We start from the raw sequence: 25,851 nt of genomic DNA on the forward strand, positions 1-25,851 counted from the left end.
ATGGCTAGTTTGTAGAAATAAAATTGATTTTGATAGTGATCTTGTCTCCTGGGACATTGCCAGATGTCCTTAATAGCTCCAGTAGCACATTTTTGTAGATTCTTTAGGATTTTCTATATCTGTGATCATATTGGCTATGAGTAAAATCTTATAGTATGAGTCACTCACCTTTGTGCTTTTACTTTTGTAATAAAAACAAAAAAAATCTGTTCCTTCTCTTAGCTCATCTTTGAGGTCCTGGATTTCACTTTATTCCTATAAACTGCATTGCTTTATCAATTCCAAGGTATTTTAAAACTTAAAATAGGCATCTGAGAGTTAATGTGTCTAAAGTTTCTCAGGTATGCCAATTAGGGCATTGAATTATAATTTTTTGTTTTCCTCTCTTTATCTTCCACCTGATCACTGCCTCCATACATTAATTATCCTTTTTTAAAATTGAAGTAGAGTTGATGTACAACATTATATAAGTTGCAGGTGTACAACATAGTGATTCACAATTTTTAAAGGTTCTGTTTCATTTAAAGTTATAAAATAATGGGTATATTCCTTCCCATTCATGTATTTTAAAATGTTTCCCACCTATTTGCTATCCTATAGTAAAATTAATGCTTACTTGCCTCAACATTTCATGTAAAACAACCCATAGAAAATATAGATCGTGATGACATGAATAGCTTAGAAGAGTGGTTCTCAAATTTCAAGTCCATTCAAGCACGTGGAGGGCTGGTTAACACCCCAGTCCCAGAGAGCAGTGAGAACTGGCAAGTTTCCAGGTAATGCTGCTGCTCTGGGAACCACACTTTGATAATCACTGCTTTAGAGAAATGATGACAGGTCATTAATTTTAAATTATTAATGGAATATGCAGTTTCTTTGAGAAAAAACAAAAAAATTGCAATAAGTAAAATAAACTAGACATTAGATCTAAAATATTTGAAGATTGATATTTATAAGATGACAGTGTCATATTTTTAATGAAATTTGGGTCTTCCCATTTTCCAGCACTATTGTATGAGGCATTTGAGAGGCCAAAGGGGTACACATTTTATTTCAAAGAGAAGAATATAGCAAAAAATTAGAGGTATGATGATCATTTGCTCTGTGAGCATAAAATAATGCCTATTTTATTGGACCCTAAGCAAAGAATATTTGAATGGGTATATTAAACTACACTCTGTGGTAAGTGTATGGCATGCAGAATCTTTTCTAGGGCTCAGAATTGACGTCAGAAAAGCTCTGTTAGTTGATCTGAACTAATGATGCCCAACCTGGTGTTGCTGTGCACATGTCATCATAGTACACCTTCCTCTAAACTTAATCTTTTTTTTTTTCCTTGAGTTAGTGAATATAAATGATACTGGAGTTAAGACTACTCTCATCAATAGTATGACCATTTGTCTAGATCAAAGTGAACTTAGAAATATTTTTCCCTGAGGGTCACTAACTATAAGAAAGGAAAATTAAAATAGTGAAATGTCAGACTAAAGTTTCTTAGACATTATTCTTCTTAGGGAAGATGTTATAAGTGTTAATAAAGAAACATGCCTGTGAATATTCACCAGATAATGGTTCTTATTTTGCAGCCAGATGCATCAGAGTTATAAAGTATTTCCTTTTCTCTTGTAGCTCTGTTGGCTTAGCAAAAGCAGCTATAGAAGCAATTAATGGATTCAACCTCTTTGGCAACCAGGTAAAAAAACAGCAATAGCAACAACGGACTTTGATTATTTTTTTGAATTGCATGTTTAATTAATTTGGCCATTTATTAACCAAGTCATTTGTTATGATCAGAGAATGTCTGTAATTTATGTAGCAGCCCATGGTTGAACAACCTATCCTTTGAATATGATTTGCTGCTTAAATTTTAGGTTTCTAACTAAAAAAAGATTGCTTAATTTAAAAAACCCTCTTGATTAAGAATTCTCATTTTCTTTGTTCAGTAACTTTTCCCTCTAGTCTTTTTTTTTTTTTTTTAAGATTCCATATATATGTGCTAACATATGGTATTTGTTTTTCTCTTTCTGACTTACTTCACTCTGTATGACAGACTCTAGGTCCATCCACCTCACTACAAATAACTCAATTTTGTTTCTTTTTATGGCTGAGTAATATTCCATTGTATATACGTGCCACATCTTCTTTCTCCATTCATCTGTCGATGGACACTTAGGTTGCTTCCATGTCCTGGCTATTGGAAATAGAGCTGCAGTGAACCTTGTGGTACATGACTCTTTTTGAACTATGGTTTTCTCAGGGTATATGCCCAGTAGTGGGATTGCTGGGCTGTATGGTAGTTCTCTTTTTAGTTTTTTAAGGAACCTCCATACTGTTCTCCATAGTGGCTGTATCAATTTACATTCCCACCAACAGTGCAAGAGGGTTCCCTTTTCTGCACACCCTCTCCAGCATTTATTGTTTGTAGATTTTTTGATGAAGGCCATTCTGACTGGTGTGACATTATACCTCATTGTAGTTTTGATTTACATTTCTCTAATGACTACTGAGGCTGAGCATTCTTTCATGTGTTTGTTGGCAATCTGTATATCTTCTTTGGAGAAATGTCTATTTAGGTCTTCTGCCCATTTTCAGATTGAGTTGTTTGTTTTTTTGATATTGAGCTGCATGAGCTGCTTGCAAATTTTGGAGATTAATCCTTTGTCAGTTGCTTCATTTGCAAATATTTTCTCCCATTCTGAGGGTTGTCTTTTCGTCTTGTTTATGGTTTCCTTTGCTGTGCAAAAGCTTTTAAGTTTCATTAGGTCCCATTTGTTTATTTTTGTTTTTATGTACATTTCTGTAGGAGGTGGGTCAAAAAGGATCTTGCTGTGATTTATGTCATAGAGTGTTCTGCCTATGTTTTCCTCTAAGTTTTATAGTGTCTGGCGTTACATTTAGGTCTTTAATCCATTTTGAGTTTAGTTTTGTGTATGGTGTTAGGGAGTGTTCTAATTTCATTCTTTTACATGTAGCTGTCCAGTTTTCCCAGCACCACTTATTGAAGAGGATGTCTTTTCTCCCTTGTATATTCTTGCTTCCTTTATCAAAGATAAGGTGACCATATGTGCATGGGTTTATCTCTGGGCTTTCTATCCTGTTCCATTGATCTATATTTCCATTTTTGTGCCAGTACCATGTTGTCTTGATTACTGTAGCTTTGTAGTATAGTCTGAAGTCAGGGAGCCTGATTCCTCCAGCTCCATTTTTCTTTCTCAAGATTGCTTTTGCTATTTGGGGTCTTTTGTGTTTCCATACAAATTGTGAAATTTTTTGTTCTAGTTCTGTGAAAAATGCCATTGGGAGTTTGATAGGGATTGCATTGAATCTGTAGATTCCTTTGGGTAGTATAGTCATTTTCACAATGTTGATTCTTCCAATCAAAGAACATGGTATATCTCTCCATCTATTTGTATCATCTTTAATTTCTTTCATCAGTTTCTTATAGGCTTCTGCATACAGGTCTTTTGTCTCCGTAGGTAGGTTTATTCCTAGGTATTTTATTCTTTTTGTTGTAATGGTAAATGGGAGTGTTTCCTTAATTTCTCTTTCAGATGTTTCATCTTTAGTATATAGGAATGCAAGAGATTTCTGTGCATTAATTTTGTATCCTGCTACTTTACCAAATTCATTGATTAGCCCTAGTAGTTTTCTGGTAGCATCTTTAGGATTCTGTATGTATAGTATCATGTCATCTGCAAACAGTGACAGCTTTACTTCTTCTTTTCCAATTTGGATTCCATTTATTTCTTTTTCTTCTCTGATTGCTGTGGCTAAAACTTCCAAAGCAATGTTGAATAATAGTGGTGAGAGTGGGCAACCTTGTCTTGTTCCTGATCTTAGTGGAAATGGTTTCAGTTTTTCACCATTGAGAGCGATGTTGGCTGTGGGTTTTTCATATATGGTCTTTATTATGTTGAGGTAAGTTCTCTCTATGCCTACTTTCTGGAGGGTTTTTCTCGTAAATGGGTGTTGAATTTTGTCAAAAGCTTTTTCTGCATCTATTGAGATGATCATATGGTTTTTATCCTTCAGTTTGTTAATATTGTGTATCACATTGATTGATTTGCATATATTGAAGAATCCTTGCATTCCTGGGATAAACCCCACTTGGTCATGGTGTGTAATCCTTTTAATGTGCTGTTGGATTCTGTTTGCTAGTATTTTGTTGAGGATTTTTGCATCTGTGTTCATCAGTGATATTGGTCTGTAGTTTTCTTTCTTTGTTACATCTTTGTCTGGTCTTGATATCAGGGTGATGGTGGCCTCGTCAAATTAGTTTGGGATGTTCCTCCCTCTGCTATATTTTGGAAGAGTTTGAGAAGGATTCCCTGTAGTCTTTTGTTTAGCTTTCACATTTTAAAATATTCCTGGCATTATATACTATTTATTTTCCATGTCAGTTCCCTCGTTGGTTTCAATTTAATGTATATAGATGTATATGTCATGCAGAGGAGAATTTGCTTAACATGTGAAGCCAAAGAATTGGAAATTGTGATCCTAGCTTAACGCTCAACTGGTTGTAATCATATGTCTAAATCTCATTTTCTTTGGGTAAAAGGGAAACCCTGAGGGTTGCCTTAAATTTTTAAAAGATCTTTGACCAGTTTCTGCCCCTAATCAGGTGACCATGGATTGAGTTGTCAATGGAAGGAATAATATGCAGCAATACAGGTTATTTCTCTGGATCAAGAAGTAGACTAATTTTCTTAGCAATTTTTGTAAAGATTCCTAAGATGAGAGGGCAAAGGAAGTGTTCAACTAACACTATAATTAACCTTAAGCTATTAAAATGCTAATTAAGTCAGTGAAGATACATTTTAGGAACTTATGCAGACATGTAAAATGTGACATGGATTTTGTTATGGCAATTATCATATTGATACTATGTACCTCAAGTCTTGCATTTAAGAAAGTTTCAGGTTGGAGCATGGTGACACAACTGCCTCTCTTCCCCTCCCTACATACGTAAACTCTCTTCTCACTTCAACTTCCTCTGGAGGAAGGATTCTGGTTAAATCCAGGAAATGAAGGATGAAGAATGACCACAGACATGAAAGGATTGGGAAGAGGGGAGTAGCGCCTCATACTTGGTGCCCAAGAGGAGACTCTAAATCACCCACTTCCCACACTCTTTTTCTCTCAAGACCTCTGGCTGGAGAAATTGAGGAATCAGAGCCCATGGGGGTTTGGGAGTATATGAGCTTGTTGAAAATCATGAGAATTAATATTATGCTTCTCTTGGAGATTCTTGGTGTCTCTGGCTCTGATCCCTTGCCTTGTATCAACATTTCTTTATCTCTGAAGAGTCAACATACTCATGGAAATCCTACATGTGTCCTTCAATACCTTTCATTTCCTTTTCCCCCCTGCCTCACTCTCAATACATTCATTTAAATATGTGTGTATGTATGAATATGTGTGTGTACGAGTATATAAATATTTACAGAATATATGTATATATATATTAGATAAGGAAGGAAGAAAGGAGTGTGTGAGTGAGTAGAAGTGTAATCTGCCATAAAGGAATGCCATTGTATTCAGGGTCAGGAGATAGAATCACTGTGTACTCTGGTACTCCTATCAGTGAATTTGTGACTTTGGCAGATAGAATCACTGTGTACTCTGTACTCCTACCAGTGAATTTGTGACTTTGGCTAGTTATTTACCTCAGTCTCAGCTTCCTCATTTAAAAAAATAGAGATATTGACACTAGGACCTAACTCAGAAGGTAGTCATGCAAATAAAAAACTTAGCATAGTGCTTGGCAAAGATTAAACCCTCAATAAGTGATACCTCATGTTATTACTAGTGAAGTGCTGGTAATACTAAAGAAGGGTAATAAAGCCAGTGGACACCAAAACTTCTCGGGGGTATATCAAGGAGACTGAGAAGAGTCACAGACTAAACTAGTAGTGTTACAACAGCAGTGTGGAAAGATGCAGGTCTTGCTCTTCTGCCTTCCATGGTAACCAAGTAGTGAGCTGAATGGAATTGCATGTCTAGGTCAGCTATTATAAAGTAGTGGTCAGCTCTTTTTTTTGCAATCATGCCATCTCCTTTGATGTACCTGAGTCTTAGTGTATGCTGTTTACATATCTAGTATGCATCCTCTCTACTTACATATATACCCACAAACATATATGGTACCTTTCTTAACTACCCATATTTCAGGGCTGTGCCTTCAGCCTACTTTTCCCAGGAAGCTTCTGTAGATTTGTTAGCCATAATTCTAAAAGTACTGAATTGCTTTACTATGCATTCTGATTCTGAGTTGTAAATATACTGCTGGTATTGTTCCCCAGCCATAAATTCTCGATCTTGGCTGCACGTTAGATTTGAGGAATTTAAAAAACAGTCTGATGCCTGGGCTCTACCCCTAGAGATTCTGACTTAATTGTCTAGAGGGAGGCTATGGTGTTGAGATTTTTCTAAACTGCCCGGGAATTCTAACGTGCACCCAAGGTTGAGAACAACTGCTCTCAGCAGAGTTAACATTTGACCTTGTTTAGTTCATGTCTGTTTCCAGCAGAGCTGTGCACAGAATGTTTGCTGACTTGACTATTTCTTGATTATTTCAGGTAGAAATATAGACAAATAAGGTCTTATTCCTTTAGCCACACAGATGTCACATTTGGCAAGTAGGGCCTCTCCATCTGCCAATTTTTTTGATAGTATCAGAGTATCCTAGTTTTACAAATTCCCTTTTGTCTTTGTTTCCGATGTGGAGAATTACAGAGACCTGACTTTGAAAATGTTAAAATTCCCACCTCTACAGCAGTTAACTTAAAAATGTACTTGCTAAACAATAGCACATTTAAAAGTGCGTGTGATGTTTTTAGTGTTTAATCATTTTATAATATCACTCCATGTACTTAAAAGATCTGTGGTCTAATTAAAAGTCAGTGGCCGGGGACTTCCCTGGTGGCGCAATGGTTAAGAATCCGCCTGCCAATGCAGGGGACACGGGTTTGAGCCCTGGTCCGGGAAGATCCCACATACCGCGGAGCAACTAAGCCCGAACGCCACAAGTACTGAGCCTGCGCTCTAGAGCTCATGAGCCACAACTACTGAAGCCAGCACACTAGAGCCTGTGCTCCACAACAAGAGAAGCTACCTCAATGAGATTCCCGTGCACCGCAACGAAGAGTAGCCCCCACTCACCGCAACTAGAGAAAGCCTGCGCGCAGCAACGAAGACCCAACGCAGCCAGAAAAAAAAAGTCAGTGGCCGGAAAAAGAACTGAGATGAAGAAAGGTTTTTTTTTTTTTCAAGTGAAGCCCTAAAGAAACATCCTCAAGACTTGAGGGATTTAAGGTCTAATGAGTATTCTCAATTATTTCTAAAGACTATTGATACCGTGTTTTGGAAGAGCTGATCATGTATCTTTAACTTAATTAATTTAGAGCTTCGAAAAAAAGTGCATCCCCGGTTGGTGGCAACTCAGAGAGTCACAGATCTTTAGGGCTGGAAAGGCCCTTCTCTCAAAATGAATAGAGTTGAGGTGGATTCTCATAGGTCACATAACAGAGAGGCAGAACCAGGAATTAAACCAAAGGCACTTGGTAATGAATCTGGGATATAAGATATTAGTACAGGAAATCTTGGACCTTAAATGCTTTCTACCTTTAGTGATAAAAGCTGTGTATTATCTTTGAAAACTCTTAAGCCATTTTCTTCTTTTTTAAATTAAATTTAATTTAGTTTAATTTTTTATTGAGATGTCATTGACATATAACATTATATTAGTTTCACTAATATAATGCCCACTCTTGCCACTTTTATTCAATATAGTATTAGCCAGTCTTAGCCAGATAGGAAGTCTTAGCCAGATAAATTAGGTAAGAAAAAGAAACAAAAGGCATCCAAAATTGGAAATGAAGAAGTAAAACTGTCATGATTTGCATATGACATGAATATACATATTATATATAGAAAACCCTAAAGACTCCATCAGAAAACTGTTAAAGAACTAATAAGCAAATTCAGTAAAGTTCCAGGATACAAATCAATACACAAAAATCTGTTGCATTTCTATACACTAATAATGAACTATCAAAGAGAAATTAAGAATACAATCCCATTTACAATTGCATCAAAAAGAACAAGATACCTAGGAATAAATTTAATCAAAGAGGTGAAAGACCTGCACTCTAAAAACTAAAAGAAATTGATGAGAGAAATTGAAGACACAAATAAATGGAAAAATGTTTCATGCTCATGGGTTGGAAGAATTAATGTTGTTGAAATGTCCATAATACCGAAAAAAATATACAGATTCATTGCTGCATTATTTATATTAGCCACAATATGGAAACAACCTTAAGTATCCATTAATGGATGAATGGATAAAGAAATTGTGGTGTATGCATACATACAATGGAATATTATTCAGTCATAAAAAGGAGTGAAATCTTACCATTTGTGACAACATAGATGGACCTTAAGGGCATTATGCTAGGGCTAAGTAAAATATGCTAAGTGAAATAAGACAGAGAAAGACAAATACTGTATGATCTCTCTTATATGTGGAATCTTTAAAAAAAATCAAAACCTCAGATACAGGGAACAGATTGGTGGTTGCCTGAGGCAGGATGTGGGAGGTAGGAGAAATGGGTGAATTGATTTATTTTGTTTTAAAAAAGAAACATTGTATATAATTCTCTTCAGTGAATATCACAAGTTAAAAATTTGTCTTAGTTTGAGTGATCCACTCATATTAAGGCTAAAATTTATAGACAGGTTTTTGTTACTTTTACTTAAAAGAAACAACATTGTATTAGTTTTAGGTATACAACATAATGATATGATATTTATATATATTATGAAGTGATCACCACAGTAAGTCTAGTTAACATCTATTACCACACATACTTACAACTTTTTTTTCTTAAGACCTACTCTCTTAGCACCTTTTCAAACATATGCTGTACATTACATCCCTGGAACTTACTAGAAGTTTGTACCTTTTGACCACACCATTTTCTTCTTAATTATTGATCTTTCTGAAAGAGGTTTCCAGTTGTTGAACTTTTGCCCTTTTTGTGCTTTGGTGTATAAGACAAAAGTTAATTTTTATTTTTATGGGAAATTGTTGGGTGGAATAAGCCTTTAGCTTTGGTTATTATGTGTTCCTGCACTTCCTTTCTTATTTTTTTAAATTGTTAGACTTGCCTTATTATTAAAGAAAAAGGACTCATCATTTAAATCTTCACTCCGAAACTATTTTCAAAACATATTTTTGTTTGGGAGAAAATATCTAAGAAGAAAATTTGATCAAGTGGCTTAATTTTTTAAATAACTTTATAATAAAGGCTAATTTGGAGCATTTAGAAACATACTCATATAATCCTTAATATGAGAATCACTTATTTCATCATGGTTTCAAATATTTTCTCTGTGTGTGTGTGTGTGTGTGTGTGTATATATATATCTGTGTGTGTGTGTGTGTATATGGCAATACTTGACAATATATGTAGTGATATATAAATATTTGATAATACTTAAATAAATCATAATTTATAGTTAGCACGTGTCACAGACATCAGCAACAGTTTTGTGATTCCTGGGTCTGAGTCTCAGCTCTACTCTTCTAAAACCCTGAGAATTAACCCTCAGGTTCATCTCTCTCTGTAGTTGGAAACCCCTTTAACAATATGTGAGTAGGATTTCCTCTAGTGAGGGCTACTGGAAGCTGCTGTCGGGTCAGTAAGTAAAAGTTGGCTATTTACAGGCCACCGCCACCACAGCCGTGGTGTAGAGGGGTAATTCCCACCAGCAAGTGTCGTTTCTGCAGAATACGTCTCTAGGCTTGCTCACAGAGCTATAGGACAGCCTAATGCTGGACTAGGTAAGAAAGTGTCCTGATCGTGGTGCTGTTTTTTTGTTTCCAGAAGAACAGAAAAGGTCATGTATAGTATTGACACAATAGATATACTGATCAGTTTTATCTTGTTTTATTCTTTGATGCTAGATGAGGGTAGTAAGCCCATTAGCTCAGGTTCAGAGAAAAGTCTAAAGAGGAAAAGAAAGGCCTGGGCAATCCTTCAAATCATTTCACTTTGAATTGACACTAAAGAGATCGTCTTACGGTCATGTTACCTACCAGGGTTCTTGGCCTCCTTAATCAATAGGAATTGATCAGAGGCCAGACAAGAAATTCAGGCAAGGTTTTATTGGGGCCCCTGCTGCAGCAGGGGGGAGAGAGAACAAGTAACAGGTTCCCTTGCTCACTCGCTTGCTTGCTGGGTGGGAGGCGAACTGGTTCTTCATATGGCGTGAGGGTAGGGGTGCGTCCAGGGGTCAGGCTGGAGAGGTGCCTTAGGCGGTTTGCCCACCCCTTTGGTGGTGTTGTGTGCAGGGGGCATGCGCAGTACTTTGCTTTTGCTTCCGGCTCTTCAGAAGTGGCTGTTGGGTTTTTGGTCTCTTTGTATCTTGTCCATAATTTGCCCAGCTGCTCATGCACACAGTTATTTTTAGTCCTTTATAGTTTCTTTGTATTTTGTTGCTCGAGGAGACATTTGTCCAGGTGCAGGCACTGCAGCTAAGGGTCCCAGGTCTCAGGTGCCAGCCTGTCTGAGTCATAGATGTTACCCTTGGCCATAGATACCATCTCAAAAGTGTTTGTTATGGTCATGGAGGCCTGGGTAGATGGTTCAGTGCAGCTCTTCCCCTTCACTGGAACTCAAGTCAGGTTGAATCATCTTGTAATGTGTATACTAGAAAACAATTACAGAAACTCAGTTTGGGAGTAAAGTTTGAACTGTCAGTCTTACCTGTGCCCTTTAGGTGGAGTCAGGATATTATGGCAGAGTTATGATAATTTCAGGAAGTGAAAGATGAAAATAAAATATCCAAAGTTAATAAGATACTCTGGAGTGACATATACATATAAAACATCTTTCCATATTCCTGCCTTTAATTGGAGAAATCAAGATACCGACAAATGAGCTGAGGCCAGAATCTAAAAGGTGATGACTAGAAAGATTTCTCATATTACGCAGAGTGTTCAAAGCGATGCAGACATGTCTAGCTTCCTTTGAAATTTGCAGGCCTAAAATGAACGTGTCTGATAATTTAAAGTAGGTGATAATTAATTCCATATGTAGGTCTCCTTGATGACGTTTTAAAAAATTTGCTTCTGAATAGGAATAGCTGCCCATGGCCTTGGGTGAATTTTATTCTTCTGTTAAGTCCGGGCCATACACCTAAAGCATGGTATATTTTTTAAGGTGACAATCAGACAATATAGTTTATTAGCCTTTGATCTTAGTGTTAAAATATGATAGCATTATGAAATTAATTTTTCCTTTTGTGCCTATTTCTTAGAGGCTGGCAGAGGAGGGGACCTCAACAAATACTTTGGTGAATCTAGATAAATGATTTATTTGTGGCTAGAAAATAGAAGTTGGCTGTTTATATGAATCAAATAATGGCAAGAATTACCATATATGCCATTTCACTTCATTATTTATAAATTATCCTACTTAGATTGTTGTATCTTTTAAAAAATTAAATTCAAGGCAGATTGATTTGACATGTAATTAACTTTATTAATTTTCAGCCTAAGGGTAAATTATAAGTCCTGTTATTTTGTGTATTCATTGGCTCCCAATATCACATACACATTCATTTCTTTGCTCTCTTGTTCCAACCACTCTACTTGCTCCCCCTTCCCCCAAAATTCAGATCCTAGTTCTGGTCCTCACCTTCTCCATGAAGTACCGCAAGGTCCCTATTTTGTTTTCCTCCTGTTAACTTTAGAGGCTTATTATTATTCTTTCATCTAAACCACTCACCTGGTACATAGTCATGTGTTGCCATGTGCAGTCTTTTTGTTTTGTTTAATATTTATCTGATTTAGGACTGTATATCACCTGGGTCAGCTCCTTGAGAGGAGAGGTCATGTTCTGTCTTGTTTTACTCAAAGCAGAGGGCACATTACTCTGACATTGGCAGCTACTGCGTGAAGGTTTGTTGGGCTCAATTTTGTGAGTACAGATGAGAAGTAGGGGCTTTCAAATCATAGAAAGACAATTTAGAACTGATCTGGTTGAGAGACAGCCTCACTCATTCCTTGTTCACTTATTGTCAGAGTTAAAAGAAATTTAAGAAATAATATTATGAATGAGAAGTTCTATTTTATGAGCTAATATTCATGTATGAACATGGGTTAACAGGAAAAATATACAGAGTGAGTATGATGTTTGGATCTAGGGCCTAGTACTACTAGATTTTGAATTTCAGTCAATGTATTTTATCTTCAGGGCAAATGCATCTTTAAAGTTGGTGAGAATTGGTATGAGATTTAGAAGGTAATGAAGCAACATAAAATTTGTGATGGTGTTCTTCTTCCTTTCCCCATGTATTTTTCTGAGTATCCTCTTGTAATGGAAGCAGTCATATTCCAATTTCATTCTCTGTGTTTTCAAAATATCTAGCTCCCCAATAAAAGAACAAAGCCATGTTTATTTAAAAACTATGCTATTGAAAATGGAAAGCACTAACGGCTAAATAGTATTGATAAATTTTTTTAACTTGGTTAGCAGACCAATTATCATTTTTTGTTAACACTTTTTTTCTTATTCAAGGTTTTGGTTCTTACTTGAAAGATAATTTTTAGTGTGGGAAATTGCATAATATAATGTTCAAGGTGTGGTCTTCTGTGTCAGACTTGATTTTGAACCCTTGCCTCTGTTATACTAAGATTTAGCATCCTTTTCTGTAAAATGGGTATAATAATATCTACATAAGGGGATTAAATGAGATAATCCGTGTGCAGCATAAAACACAGTGCCTGACACATAATGAATATTAGTAAGTATTATGTACATTACTATTATTTGAGATTCTCTTGTCTTCGTATTTTAATCAAGTAGTTTTTGTATCTAATTCTAGATATCTAAATTCATTTAGTTTGATCATTCTTTATTAGGACTATACAATTCAGATTTTGTGAATCCAAATTAGTTCTTATTTCCTTGTCAGAAGTATTAGCTAAATGATTTTTTACTTTTATTAAAATAAATATCCTTTATTAGTTATCTTGTAATCTATACATTTTGATTTTTAAGAAAACTAAGGAGAAATTGGAAAAATGGAAAAATAACTTTTTTTATGATTATAAAATTAATGTTTATTTCAAGAAATTTGAGAAATACTGAAAGTATTTAAAAAATTAAAATCTTCTGTAATGCCACTCTCAAATGCAACCAATGTTAATATTTTTGTGAAATTTTTTTTGCTTGTCTTTGTTTTTTTTAAATTTTATTATTTTTGTAAATTGAGGTAACATTGATTTATAATGTGAAATTTATTTCAGTCAAATTGCCCAATGTTCTACAAGTTCTTTTATGTTAATCTAGGAAATTTTTCTTTCTCTCTCATTCCAGGGCTGTTCTTGGTCAGTTATATTTGTGGATATTGATGCCCACAATCGCAACCGGCAAACTTTGTGCTCACTGTTACCCAGAGAATCAAGATCTCATGTGAGATATTTTTATAATAAATTAATATGAACTGTTGTTTATGATTGTTACATAGTTTTGTTTCTTTTTCCAAGAAAGTACTCTAAAGTGTTAGAAGTTGGCAGAAGAGATAAGAAGAGAGAATGTTGCCGCTTACTCCTCTGGCCTGGGGAGGTCAATGTTTAGGAAGTGAGCAGAGCTGTGGAGAAAGCTGCTTTGTCCTTTGAGTTTTCATAGAGCAGTAGAGAACTAGATATATTTTTTTCTCTTTGGGGGAGTAGCAACATTATGCCAAAATGAATTTTTTTTGGTCATGGAATATTATATACAGTAAATCCCCTACACACGAACCTTCAAGTTGCGAACTTTCAAAGATGCGAATGTGCGTTCCCAGGTCCAATCACATGATTTAGCTCACGTGTCTGGTGTACATTGTCACGTGCATGCATCCTCTACAAGTGGTTGTGCTTTTGTGTACTTTACTGTACAGTACTGTATAGAGTACAGTAGCACAGTACCTTTATTTCAAGCCCAGGATGTCTGGAAGCAAGCTTAAAAGCAGCAGTGATGTAGTTGGTACTGCTAAAAAGCACCAAGCGATAATGATGGAAACAAAAGTGAAAATAATTGAGAGAGTGGAGCAACAAGAGGAAGAAGAAGTAACTGAAGAACTGAAGAGATTCACGACACAGGAAATGGCAAGAGGATTTTCTTTGAGGAGGCACTGTTAGTTTTTGAGGCACAGGACCCAAATGTAGAATTGTTCACGAAGGTTGCAGCAACCTTTCAGAATGCAATCCCTTGCTACCGTGTCATCTATGACAAGAAAAAAAGAGCTACTACCCAGATATCACTGGACCATTTTTTCAAGAGGGTAGATAGAATTTAATCCAGCAAAGAACCAGAACCTATGGGTGCAATTGCAGCTTGCACTCTGTCTCCTATTGCTGAGGATCCATTAGCTCTACCATCTCCCACCTTCTCTCCCTCCTCTAGTCAGTAACTATTCTTGCTTGTTCACTCGATGCCAGCCCCTGTATGCCAGCTGTTGTACTGTGCTGTTGTACTTTTCAAGGTACTATACTGTAAGATTAAAAATGTTTTCTTTATTTTTCGTGTTCGTTTGTTTTTTATGTATTATTTGTGTGAAAAGTATTATCAACCTATTACAGTACAGTGCTATATAGCAGATTGTGTTAGTTAGGTACCTAGGCTAACTTTGTTGGACTTACAAACAAATTGGACTTACAAACATACTCACAGAACAGAATTCGTTCATATGTAGGGGACTTACTGTATTAGAAATGTAGAAGAATATTTTTCATAATTTAAATTTCTTTTGAATAAAACTGCTTTCCTTATTTTTCTCTCATTTGATTCACCTTTTTCTTTTGTCTGATAATCTCTTAAATGACTATGTAATACCTGATTGCAGATTTTTCTAGGGGTTATTTGTGGCTCTATTCTTAGAAAACACCCAAAATGGAACAATTTAATTATTTTAAAATAACTATTTTATAGAAGTAATACAAGATTATGATAAAAGACAAACAGAATCCACAAATAAGCAAATAGTAAAAATATATCCACTCATTATTCCACCATTCAGTTATAATCTTAGGGTGACATCATTTGGGTTTGTATGTTTCCATGTATTTTTATGTGCACATATAATATTTTTATTTTACAAAACTGGAGGAATATTGTTCATAATGCTTGCTAACCTGTTTCTTTGAATGGACATGTTTCCATATTAGTAAACATTTCTATAATATAAATTTTAATGGCTGCTGGTTTACTCAGCTAATTGTTGGACCTTTAGATTGTTTTCTGGTTTTCACTATTATAAACAAATTGTTACGACAGACTAGTTGTAATGACTAATTAGTGGTGTTAAATTTTTACACAATGACTGAAATAATGTACTAAAGTTTGAGTCCAGTGTTGAACCTTGAAAATACTCCTTATCATTGAACGAAGTTTTATCTCCTCTGTAAGGTTCACTAAACCATGCCATATAAACATCTGTCTGTCCCTTGGAGCACAGCAGTCTCACTGTCAGTTAAATAACCTTAGTGGCTTTTCATCTCTGTGATTCTCTTTGGGCTGTGTTGATCATATGATGACAGACACTCACTTTCCCTTCTTTTTCTTATTGCCCCCAGAACACAGATGCTGCCCTGCTCCCCTGCATCAGTTATCCTGCATTTGCCTTGGATGATGAAGTTCTCTTTAGCCAAACACTTGATAAAGTGGTTAGAAAATTAAAAGGAAAATATGGATTTAAGCGTTTCTTGAGAGATGGGTATAGAACATCACTGGAAGACCCTAACAGACGCTACTACAGACCAGCTGAAATTAAGGTATCAAAAAATATCCCATGTCAGATAGCATAATAGAATGTTCAAAAGTACTGATTCAGGAGGCAGACTTCTTGGGTTTGAATTCTGGCTCTGCCACTTATTAGCTGTCAGACCTTGGGCAAGTTAATTAAGTTCTCTGTGTTTAATATTCTTCATTGATAAAATAATGTTAGTACCTACTATTAGTAAGGTTTTTTTGAGAATTAAATCAGTTAATATATATAAAAGTGCTTAGAACGGTGCTTGGCACATAGTAAGCACTCGGTAAGTGTTAGCTGTTGAGGCCTATTTGCTCACATTGGGCCATGTTGAGTCATTGGGTGAGTAATTTTTCTATTGCACTTTCAGTATTTTGCCTGCCTACTGTATACCATTTGTCTAATATAATAGAAAATATCTATTTGTGATTGAATTTTCAATCTTTAAGCAAATGCTGTTTTTTCTGTTTCACTTAGACACTTCCCTCTGAAATATACTCCTCTAAATATTTGGTTTTAAAGATTTTATATTTCAAATATACATACATATCCTATATCTAAGTTTATTCTAGCTGTTTTTAAGCTGCCCAGAAAACTGTAACACCCCCCAAAAAAGTAAGCATCCATCCACATTGCTGAAGACTTTGCTTTAATGGGATAGGTTGAAAATTATTTTAAAAAACCCCAAACCCCTCCCTATCTGCCTCCCATTGCCTCTCTCTTTGTTGTCACACTTCTGAAGACCATGGTGTGTTCTAGTTGTGGCTCCTTGTTTGCCTTCTACTTACTCCTTTACCTTATAATCTGGCTCCTGTCCCCAACACTTCCCAGTAGCTGTGTTGGCTTCACTCGGTTTATGTCACTGGATCATTGTGGATGCCTTTCTAACTTTATTTCACTGAACCTCTCATTGGCATTTGAGTGTCTTAAGTAAGTTCTCTCTCGGGAGGTTCTCCTCCATTTTCTGTGACTCCATTCTCTTCCTAAGTCTCTGCTTAGTTCTCTCACTATCTTTCTTAGTCTCCTTTGCAGGTTCCTCTTCTTCTGCCTCCCTTTATCCTTTGCTTGTCTCCTGGAATCCATCTTCAGTCCTATTCTCTTTTCATGCTATTCATGCAATCGTAGCTCTAGCAATCACTGTTAATCCCACATTTCTATCCGTAACTCATACTTCCACCCGAGTGCCCTACCACGTGTCCAGCTGCCTTTTGGACATCCTCACTAGAATGTGCTGCAGTCTGCCTATGATCACCTCACCCTTCTGCCCAAGCCCCAAACCTGAGATTCATCCTAGGCTCTTCCCTCTCACTCAGCCTTCTACGTCACTCACCAAGTCTGGCAAATTTAACTACCTTTAAATCTTAAAAACTGTCCCTTCTTCTCTATTAACTGCTTCGTTTAGGCGAGTGATCCACAGCCGGGAATGATTTTGCTCCGCAGGGGACATTTGACAATATTTGAAGAAATTTTTTGTTGTTACACCTTGGTGGGTGCTACTGGCATCTGGAAGGTAGAATCCAGGGATGCTACTAACTGTCCCACAGTGCACAGGACAACCCCCACAGCAAAGAACTATTTGGCCCAAAACGTCAATAGTGCTGAAGTTGAGAAACATCGATTTAGGCTAACATCCTTTCTCTTTGGATTGTTCCCAGCAGCCTTACAGTTGGTCTCCTTTTTTCTTATCCTAAAACCCTCTTCAGTACTGCCAGCTGTTCATCTAGCAAGTAAATTTGATCCTCTTCAGTGGTACCCTGTCACTTTCAGATCAAACTTTTTGTCTCTCAGCCTGACTTCTCAGGCCCTCCCTGATCTGGCTGTTCTGGCCCACCTGTTAGACTTCAGCTTTCACTGCTTCTTCCTTGCTTGTTCCAGGAATACTGAATTGCTGTGAGTTTCTTTAACGTACTTCGTTCTTTAACGCATTTCTAGTTTGTACTGTTGTCTTCTCTGTATGGAGTTCCCTTAGCTCATCTCCCCAGGGAAATCCATCAAGCATTAGTTGAAGCATCTCCTTTCCTATAAACCCTTTCCTGACGCCCTGGGCAGGCTCAGATGCTTCATGCCCTTGGTTCTTGATATATATACCATGTATAGACATTTTGTAACATACTGCAATTGTTTATTTACATGCCTGTCTCCCCACTACAGCAGGTTCTCTATCTTTTTGTCTTCATAGCCCTCTGTCTAGCTGATGCCAGGCATTACTAAATACTTAGTAAATATTTATTGAATGAATGACTACTCTGTGATGGATTAAATGAATGAGGTTTTGAATAATAAGAATGCTGAGAAAAACTTTTTTAAAGAACAACGAAACTACTTAGAAAATCAGTCCAGTTTTGTTATTACAATAAATAAATTTTTATGTATGTATATTCTAATGATGTAAGTGTTCTAATTAATATAATTACTCTAATATACATGTTCTAAATTATTGTTGGTGAAAATTTTTAATATTTTATTTTCTGTTTTAGCTATTTGATGGAATTGAATGTGAATTCCCCATATTTTTCCTTTACATGATGATTGATGGTGAGTGAACTTTTCTCCTGAAATTTAAACTGTAGGATATAACTAGTTTAAAGAAGAAAAGAAATAAAATATGACTCCTTTCACCTAGCAAAATAGATTGCACTTATTGATGTTAACTACTCTGCATTTTTATATGCTACTTTTCTGCTTTCTGAGTTAATGTTACATCATTTAAAGAATTTTAAAAATACTTTGAAGTATTTTTAAAATGATACAAATATATTTTCATATTTACAAAGAAGAACTTTTGTGAATACAAATTATGAATACTGTAATTTGTGACATTGTAAATGTCTATAATATTTATACTTAAGCATAGAGAAATTTCAATTAAAATTCAGTTTTCAATTCTAAATGCTAACATTTCTCAAATCAATTTCTTGGAAAACCATCATATGCATTTATTTGCATTACCTTTGTTTATTATTTACATAGAAAAATACCAGAATAATTACAATTGGGTAAATTTTTTTCTAAGGTAAAATTTCTGTGGTGCTTATTTAGCTCAAATGCTATTGGATTTTATATTTTACATTTTAGGTGTTTTTAGAGGCAACCCCAAGCAAGTAAAAGAATATCAGGATCTTCTGACTCCAGTACTTCATCAGACAACAGAAGGTGTAGTATGCTTTTCCTTTTTTTTTTTTTTTTTACATCTTTATTGGAATATAATTGCTTTAAAATGTTCTGTTAGTTTCTGCTGTATAACAAACTGAATCAGCTGTATGTATACATATATCCCCATATCCCCTCCTTCTTGCGTCTCCCTCCCACCCTCCCTATCCCACCCCTCTAGGTGGTCACAAAGCACAGACCTGATCTCCCTGTGCTATGCGGCTGCTTTCCACTAGCTATCTATTTTACATTTGGTAGCGTATATATGTAAATGCAAGTCTCTCACTTCGTCCCATCTTACCCTTCCCCCTCCCCGTGTCCTCAAGTCCATTCTCTACATCTGCATCTTTATTCCTATCCTTCCCCTAGGTTCATCAGAACCTTTTTTTTTTTTTTTAGAGTCCATATATATGTGTTAGCATACCATATTTGTTTTTCTTTTTCTCACTTACTTTACTCTGTATGACAGACTCTAGGTCCTTCCACCTCACTACAAATAACTCAGTATCATTTCTTTTTATGGCTGAGTAATATTCCATTATACATATATGCCACATCTTCTTTATCCATTCACCTGTCAATGGACACTTAGCTTGCTTCCATGTCCTGGCTATTGTAAACAGTGCTTCAGTGAAAATTGTGGTACATGACTCTTTTTGAATTATGGTTTTCTCAGGGTATATGTCCAGTAGTGGGATTGCTGGGTCATAGGGTAGTTCTATTTTTAGGTTTTTTAAGGAACCTCCATACTGTTTTCCATAGTGGCTGTATCAATTTATATTCCCACCAAAAGTGCAATAAGATTCCCTTTTCTCCACACCCTCTCCAGCATTTATTATTTGTAGATTTTTTGATGATGGCCATTCTGACCGATGTGAGGTAATACCTCATTGTAGTTTTGATTTGTATTTCTCTAATGATTAGTGATGTTGAGCATTCTTTCATGTGTCTGTTGGCAATCTGTATATCTTCTTTGTAGAAATGTCTATTTAGGTCTTCTGCCCATTTTTGGATTGAGTTGTTTGTTTTTTTGATAGTAAGCTGCATGAGCTGCTTGTATATTTTGGAGATTAATCCTTTGTCCGTTGCTTCGTTTGCAAATATTTTCTCCCATTCTGAGGGTTCTCTTTTTGTCCTGTTTATGGTTTCCTTTGCTGTGCTTTTAAGCTTTTAAGTTTCATTAGGTCCCATTTGCTTATTTTTGTTTTTATTTCCATTTTTCTAGGAGGTGGGTCAAAAAGGATCTTGCTGTGGTTTATGTCAAAGACTGTTCTTCCTATGTTTTCCTCTAAGTGTCTGGTCTTACATTTAAGTCTTTGATCCATTTTGAGCTTATTTTTGTGTATGGTGTTAGGGAGTGTTCTAATTTCATTCTTTTACATATAGCTGTCCAGTTTTCCCAGCACCAGTTATTAAAGAGGCTGTCTTTTCTCCATTGTATATTCTTGCCTGCTTTATCAAAGATAAGGTGACCATATGTGCATGGGTTTATCTCTGGGCTTTGTTTTCTATTCCACTGAGCTATATTTCTGTTTTTGTGCCAGTACCATACTGTCTTGATTACTGTAGCTTTATAGTATAGTCTGAAGTCAGAGAGCCTGATTCCTCCAGCTCCGTTTTTCTTTCTCAAGATTGCTTTGGCTATTTGGGGTCTTTTGTGTTTCCATACAAATTGTGAAATTTTTGTTCTAGTTCCGTGAAAAATACCATTGGTAGTTTGATAGGGATTGCATTGAATCTGTAGATTGCTTTGGGTAGTAGAGTCATTTTCACAATGTTGCTTCTTCCAATCCAAGAACATGGAATATCTCTCCATCTGTTTGTATCATCTTTAATTTCTTTCATCAGTTTCTCATAGGTTTCTGCATACAGGTCTTTTGTCTCCTTAGGTAGGTTTATTCCGAGGTGTTTTATTCTTTTAGTTGCAGTGGTAAATGGGAGTGTTTCCTTAATTTCTCTTTCAGATTTTTCATCACTAGTGTATAAGAATGCAAGAGATTTCTGTGTGTTAATTTTGTATCCTGCTACTTTACCAAATTCATTGATTAGCTCTAGTAGTTTGCTAGTAGCATCTTTGGGATTCTCTATGTATAGTATCATGTCATCTGTAAACAGTGACAGTTTTACTTCTTCTTTTCTAATTTGGATTCCTTTTATTTATTTTTCTTCTCTAATTGCTGTGGCTAAAACTTCCAAAACTATGTTGAATAATAGTGGTGAGATTGGGCAACCTTGTCTTGTACCTGATCTTAGAGGAAATGGTTTCAGTTTTTCACGACTGAGAACGATGCAGGCTGTATGTTTGTCATATATGTCCTTTATTATGTTGAAGTAGGTTCCCTCTGTGCCCACTTTCTGGAGAGTTTTTCTCGTAAATGGGTGTTGAATTTTGTTGAAAGCTTTTTCTACATCTATTGAGATGATCATATGGTTTCTCTCCTTCAATTTGTAAATATGGTGTATCACATTGATTGATTTGCATATATTGAAGAATCCTTGCATGCCTGGGATAAACCCCTCTTGATCATGGTGTATGATCTTTTAATGTCCTGTTGGATTCTGTTTGCTAGTATTTTGTTGAGGATTTTTGCATCTGTGTTCATCAGTGATATTGGCCTGTAGTTTTCTTTTTTTGTGACAGCTTTGTCTCCTTTTGGTATCGGTGATGGTGGCCTTGTAGAATGAGTTTCAGAGTGTCCTCCCTCTGTTATATTTTGGAAAAGTTTGAGAAGGAAAGGTGTTAGCTCTTTTCTAAATATCTGATAGAATTCGCCTGTGAAGCCATCTGGTCCTGGGCTTTTGTTTGTTGGAAGATTTTTAATCACAGCCTCACTTTCAGTGCTTGTGATTGGTCTGTTTATATTTTCTATTTCTTCCTGGCTCAGTCTCAGAAGGTTGTGCTTTTCTAAGAATTTGTCCATTTCTTCCAGGTTGTCCATTTTATTGGCATAGAGTTGGTTGTAGTTATCTCTCATGATCCTTTGTTTTTCTGCAGTGTCAGTTGTTACTTCTCCTTTTTCATTTCTAAGTCTGTTGATTTGAGTCTTCTCCCTTTTTTTCTTGATGCATCTAGCTAATGGTTTATCAATTTTGTTTATCGTCTCAAAGAACCAGCTTTTAGTTTTATTGATATTTGCTATCATTTCCTTCATTTGTTTTGTGTTTACTTCTGATCTGATCTTTATGATTTCTTATCTTCCGCTAACTTTGGGGTTTTTTTGTTCTTCTTTCTCTAATTGCTTTGGTGTAAGGTTAGGTTGTTTATTTGAGATGTTTCTTGTTTCTTGAGGTAGGATTGTATTTCTATAAACTTCCCTCTTAGAACTGCTTTTGATGCATCCCATGTGTTTTGGGTTGTAGTATTTTCATTGTCATTTGTTTATAGGTATCTTTTGATTTCCTCTTTGATTTCTTCAGTGATCTCTTAGTTATTTAGTAGTGTATTGTTTAGCTTCCATGTGTTTGTATTTTTTACAAATTTTTTCCTGTAATCGATATCTAGTCTCATAGCGTTGTGGTTGGAAAAGATTCCTGATATGATTTCAATTTTTTTAAATTTACCAAGGCTTGATTTGTGACCCAAGATATGATCTATCCTGGAGAATGTTCCATGAGCACTTGAGAAGAAAGTGTATTCTGTTGTTTTTGGATGGAATGTCCTATAAATATCTATTAAGTCCATCTTGCTTAATGTATCATTTAAAGCTTGTGTTTCCTTATTTATTTTCAGTTTGGATGATCTGTCCATTGGTGAAAGTGGGGTGTTAAAGTCCCCTACTATGATTGTGTTACTGTCAATTTCCCCTCGTATGGCTGTTAGCACTTGACTTATGTATTGAGGTGCTCCTATATTGGTTGCGTAAATATTTACAATTGTTATATCTTATTCTTGGATTGACACCTTGATCATTATGTAGTGTCCTTCTTTGTCTCTTGTAACAGTCTTTATTTTAAAGTCTATTTTGTCTCATATGAGAATTGCTACTCCAGGTTTCTTTTGATTTCCATTTGCATGGAATATCTTTTTCCATCCCCTCACTTTCAGTCTGTATGTGTTCCTAGGTCTGAAGTGGGTCTCTTGTAGACAGCATATATATGGGTCTTGTTTTTGTATCCATTCAGCCAGTCTATGTCTTTTGGTTGGAGAATTTAATCAATTTACATTTAAGGTAATTATCGATATGTATGTTCCTATTACCATTTTCTTAATTGTTTTGGTTTGTTACTGTAGGTCTTTTCCTTCTCTTGTGTTTCCTGCCTAGAGAAGTTCCTTTAGCCTTTGTTGTAAAGCTGGTTTGGTGGTGCTGAATTCTCTTAGCTTTTGCTTGTCTGTAAAGGTTTTAATTTCTCCATCGAATCTGAATGAGATCCTTGTGAGGTAGAGTAATCTTGGTTGTAGGTTTTTCCCTTTCATCACTTTAAATATGTCCTGCCACTCCTTTCTGGCTTGCAGTTTCTGCTGAAAGATCAGCTGTTAACCTTATGGGGATTCCCTTGTGTGTTATTTGTTGCTCTTTCCTTGCTGCTTTTAATATTTTTTCTTTGTATTTAATTTTTGATAGTTTGAGTAATATGTCTTGGCGTGTTTCTCCTTGGATTTATCCTGTTTGGGACTCTGCACTTCCTGGACTTGGGTGGCTATTTCCTTTCCCATGTTAGGGAAGTTTTCAACTATAATCTCTTCAAATATTTTCTCCGTCCCTTTCTTTTTCTCTTCTTCTTCTGGGACCCCTATAATTTGAATGTTGGTGCATTTAATGCTGTTTCAGAGGTTTCTGAGACTGTCCTCAATTCTTTTCATTGCTTTTTCTTTATTCTGGTCTGCAGTAGTTATTTCCACTATTTTATCTTCCAGGTCTCTTATCCGTTCTTCTGCCTCAGTGTTTCTGCTATGGATTCCTTCTAGAGAATTTTTTATTTCATTTATTGTGTTGTTCATCATTGTTTGTTTGCTCTTTAGTTCTTGTAGGTCCTTGTTAAACGTTTCCTATATTTTCTCCATTCTATTTCCACGATTTTGGATCATCTTTACTATCATTACTCTGAATTCTTTTTCAGTTAGACTGCCTATTTCCTCTTCATTTGTTTGGTCTGGTGGGTTTTTGCCTTGCTCCTTCATCTGCTGCATATTTCTCTGTCTTCTCATTTTGTTTAACTTACTGTGTTTGGGGTGTCCTTTTTGCAGGCTGCAGGTTTTTAGTTCCCATTGCTTTTGATGTCTGCCCCCAGTGGGTAAGGTTGGTTCAGGGGCTTGTGTAGGCTTCCTGGTGGAGGGGACTGGTGCCTGTGTTTTGGTGGGTGGGGCTGGATCTTGTGTTTCCTGTGGGCAGGGCTGCGTTCGGTGGTGTGTTTTGGGGTATCTGTGAACTTAGGATGGTTTTAGGCAGCCTCTCTGCTAATGGGTGGGGTTGTGTTCCTGTCTTGCTAGTTTGGTATGGGGTGTCCAGCACTGGAGCTTGCTGGCTGTTAGTGGAGCTGGGTGTTAGCGTTGAGACGGAGATCTCTGGGATAGCTCTCGCCGATTGATATTACGTGGGGTCAGGAGGTCTCTGGTGGTCCAATGTACTGAACTCAGCTCTCCCACCTCAGAGGCTCAGGCCTGACACCAGGCCAGAGCACCAAGATCCTGTCAGCCACACGGCTCAGAAGAGTACGAGAGAAAAAGAAAGAAAATTTAAATAAATTAATAAATAGATAGATAGATAGATCGATAAATTAATATTTAAAAATATTAAAATAAAAAAAATTTTTTTAAGTAATTTAAAAAAAAAGGAATAGAGCGACCAAACCAATAAACAAATCCACCCATGATATGAAGCGCTAAAAACTATACTGGGGTAAGCATAAAAATCAGAAACAAGTCAGTTGCAGACAGCAAACCCTAATTGTACAGTTGCTCCCAAAGTGCACCACCTGAATTTTGGGATGATTCGTTGTCTATTTAGGTATTCCATGGATGCAGGGTTCATCAAGTTGACTGTGGGGATTTAATCCGCTGCTCCTGAGGCTGCAGGGAGAAATTTCCCTTTTTCTTCTTTGTTCGCACAGCTCCTGGGCTTCAGCTTTGGTTTTGGTCCTGCCTCTGCATGTAGGTTGCCTGAGGGCATCTTTTCCCCTCCCAGACAGGAGGGCGTTAACGTAGCAGCTGATTAGGGGGCTCTGGCTCACTTAGGCTGAGGAGAGGGAGGGGTACGGAATGCGGGGTGAGCCTGTGGCGGCAGAGGCCAGCAGGATGTTGCAGCAGCCTGTGGTGCACCATGCGTTCTCCCGGGGAAGTTGTCCCTGGATCATGGGACCCTGGCAGTGGCGGGCTGCACAGGCTTCCGGTGGGGGGAGGTGTGGATAGTGACCTGTGCTTGCACACAGGCTTCTTGGTGGCTGCAGTAGCAGTGTTATCGTTTCATGCCCATCTCTGGTGTCTGCACTGATAGTCACGGCTTGTACCTGTCTCTGAAGCTTGTTTAGGTGGTGCTCTGAATCCCCTCTCCTCGCGCACCCTTAGGCAGTTCCAGACTTTTTCCCAGACTCCTTCTCATCTAGCTGTGGTGCGCTAGCCCCCTCAGGCTGTGTTCACGCAGCCAACCCCAGCCCTCTCCCTGAGGTCTGACCTCTGAAGCCGGAGCCTCAGCTCCCAGCCCCCACCCTTCCTGGGGGGTGAGCAGACAAGCCTCTCAGGCTGGTGAGTGCCAGTTGGCAGTGATCCTCTGCATGGGAATCTCTCCGCTTTGCCCTCTGCACCCCGGTTGCTGTGCTCTCCTCCATGGCTCCGAAGCTTCCCCCCGCAACCCCCCGTCTCCACCAGTGAAAGGGCTTCCTAGTGTGTGGAAACTTCCTCCTTCACAGCTCCCTCCCTGAGGTGCAAGTTCCATCCCTATTCTTTTGTCTCTGTTTTTTCTT

At 36.9% G+C, this 25,851-nt stretch overlaps 1 protein-coding gene across 3 annotated transcripts in view; it reads left to right on the forward strand.

The window, feature by feature from the left end:
• The window catches only part of PHKB (phosphorylase kinase regulatory subunit beta), a 198,863-nt gene that overhangs the window by 84,248 nt on the left and 88,764 nt on the right, over nt 1–25,851 (forward strand). For all 3 annotated transcript variants that reach the window (XM_059906033.1, XM_059906034.1, XM_059906035.1), the window contains 5 exons: nt 1,630–1,693; nt 13,389–13,484; nt 15,629–15,826; nt 18,282–18,339; nt 18,880–18,957. In XM_059906033.1, the coding sequence (XP_059762016.1) occupies nt 1,630–1,693; nt 13,389–13,484; nt 15,629–15,826; nt 18,282–18,339; nt 18,880–18,957 (494 nt within the window). The remainder of the gene's footprint in view (nt 1–1,629; nt 1,694–13,388; nt 13,485–15,628; nt 15,827–18,281; nt 18,340–18,879; nt 18,958–25,851) is intronic.

Source organism: Balaenoptera ricei, chromosome 19, assembly GCF_028023285.1.
Source record: "Balaenoptera ricei isolate mBalRic1 chromosome 19, mBalRic1.hap2, whole genome shotgun sequence".
NCBI lineage: Eukaryota > Metazoa > Chordata > Mammalia > Artiodactyla > Balaenopteridae > Balaenoptera > Balaenoptera ricei.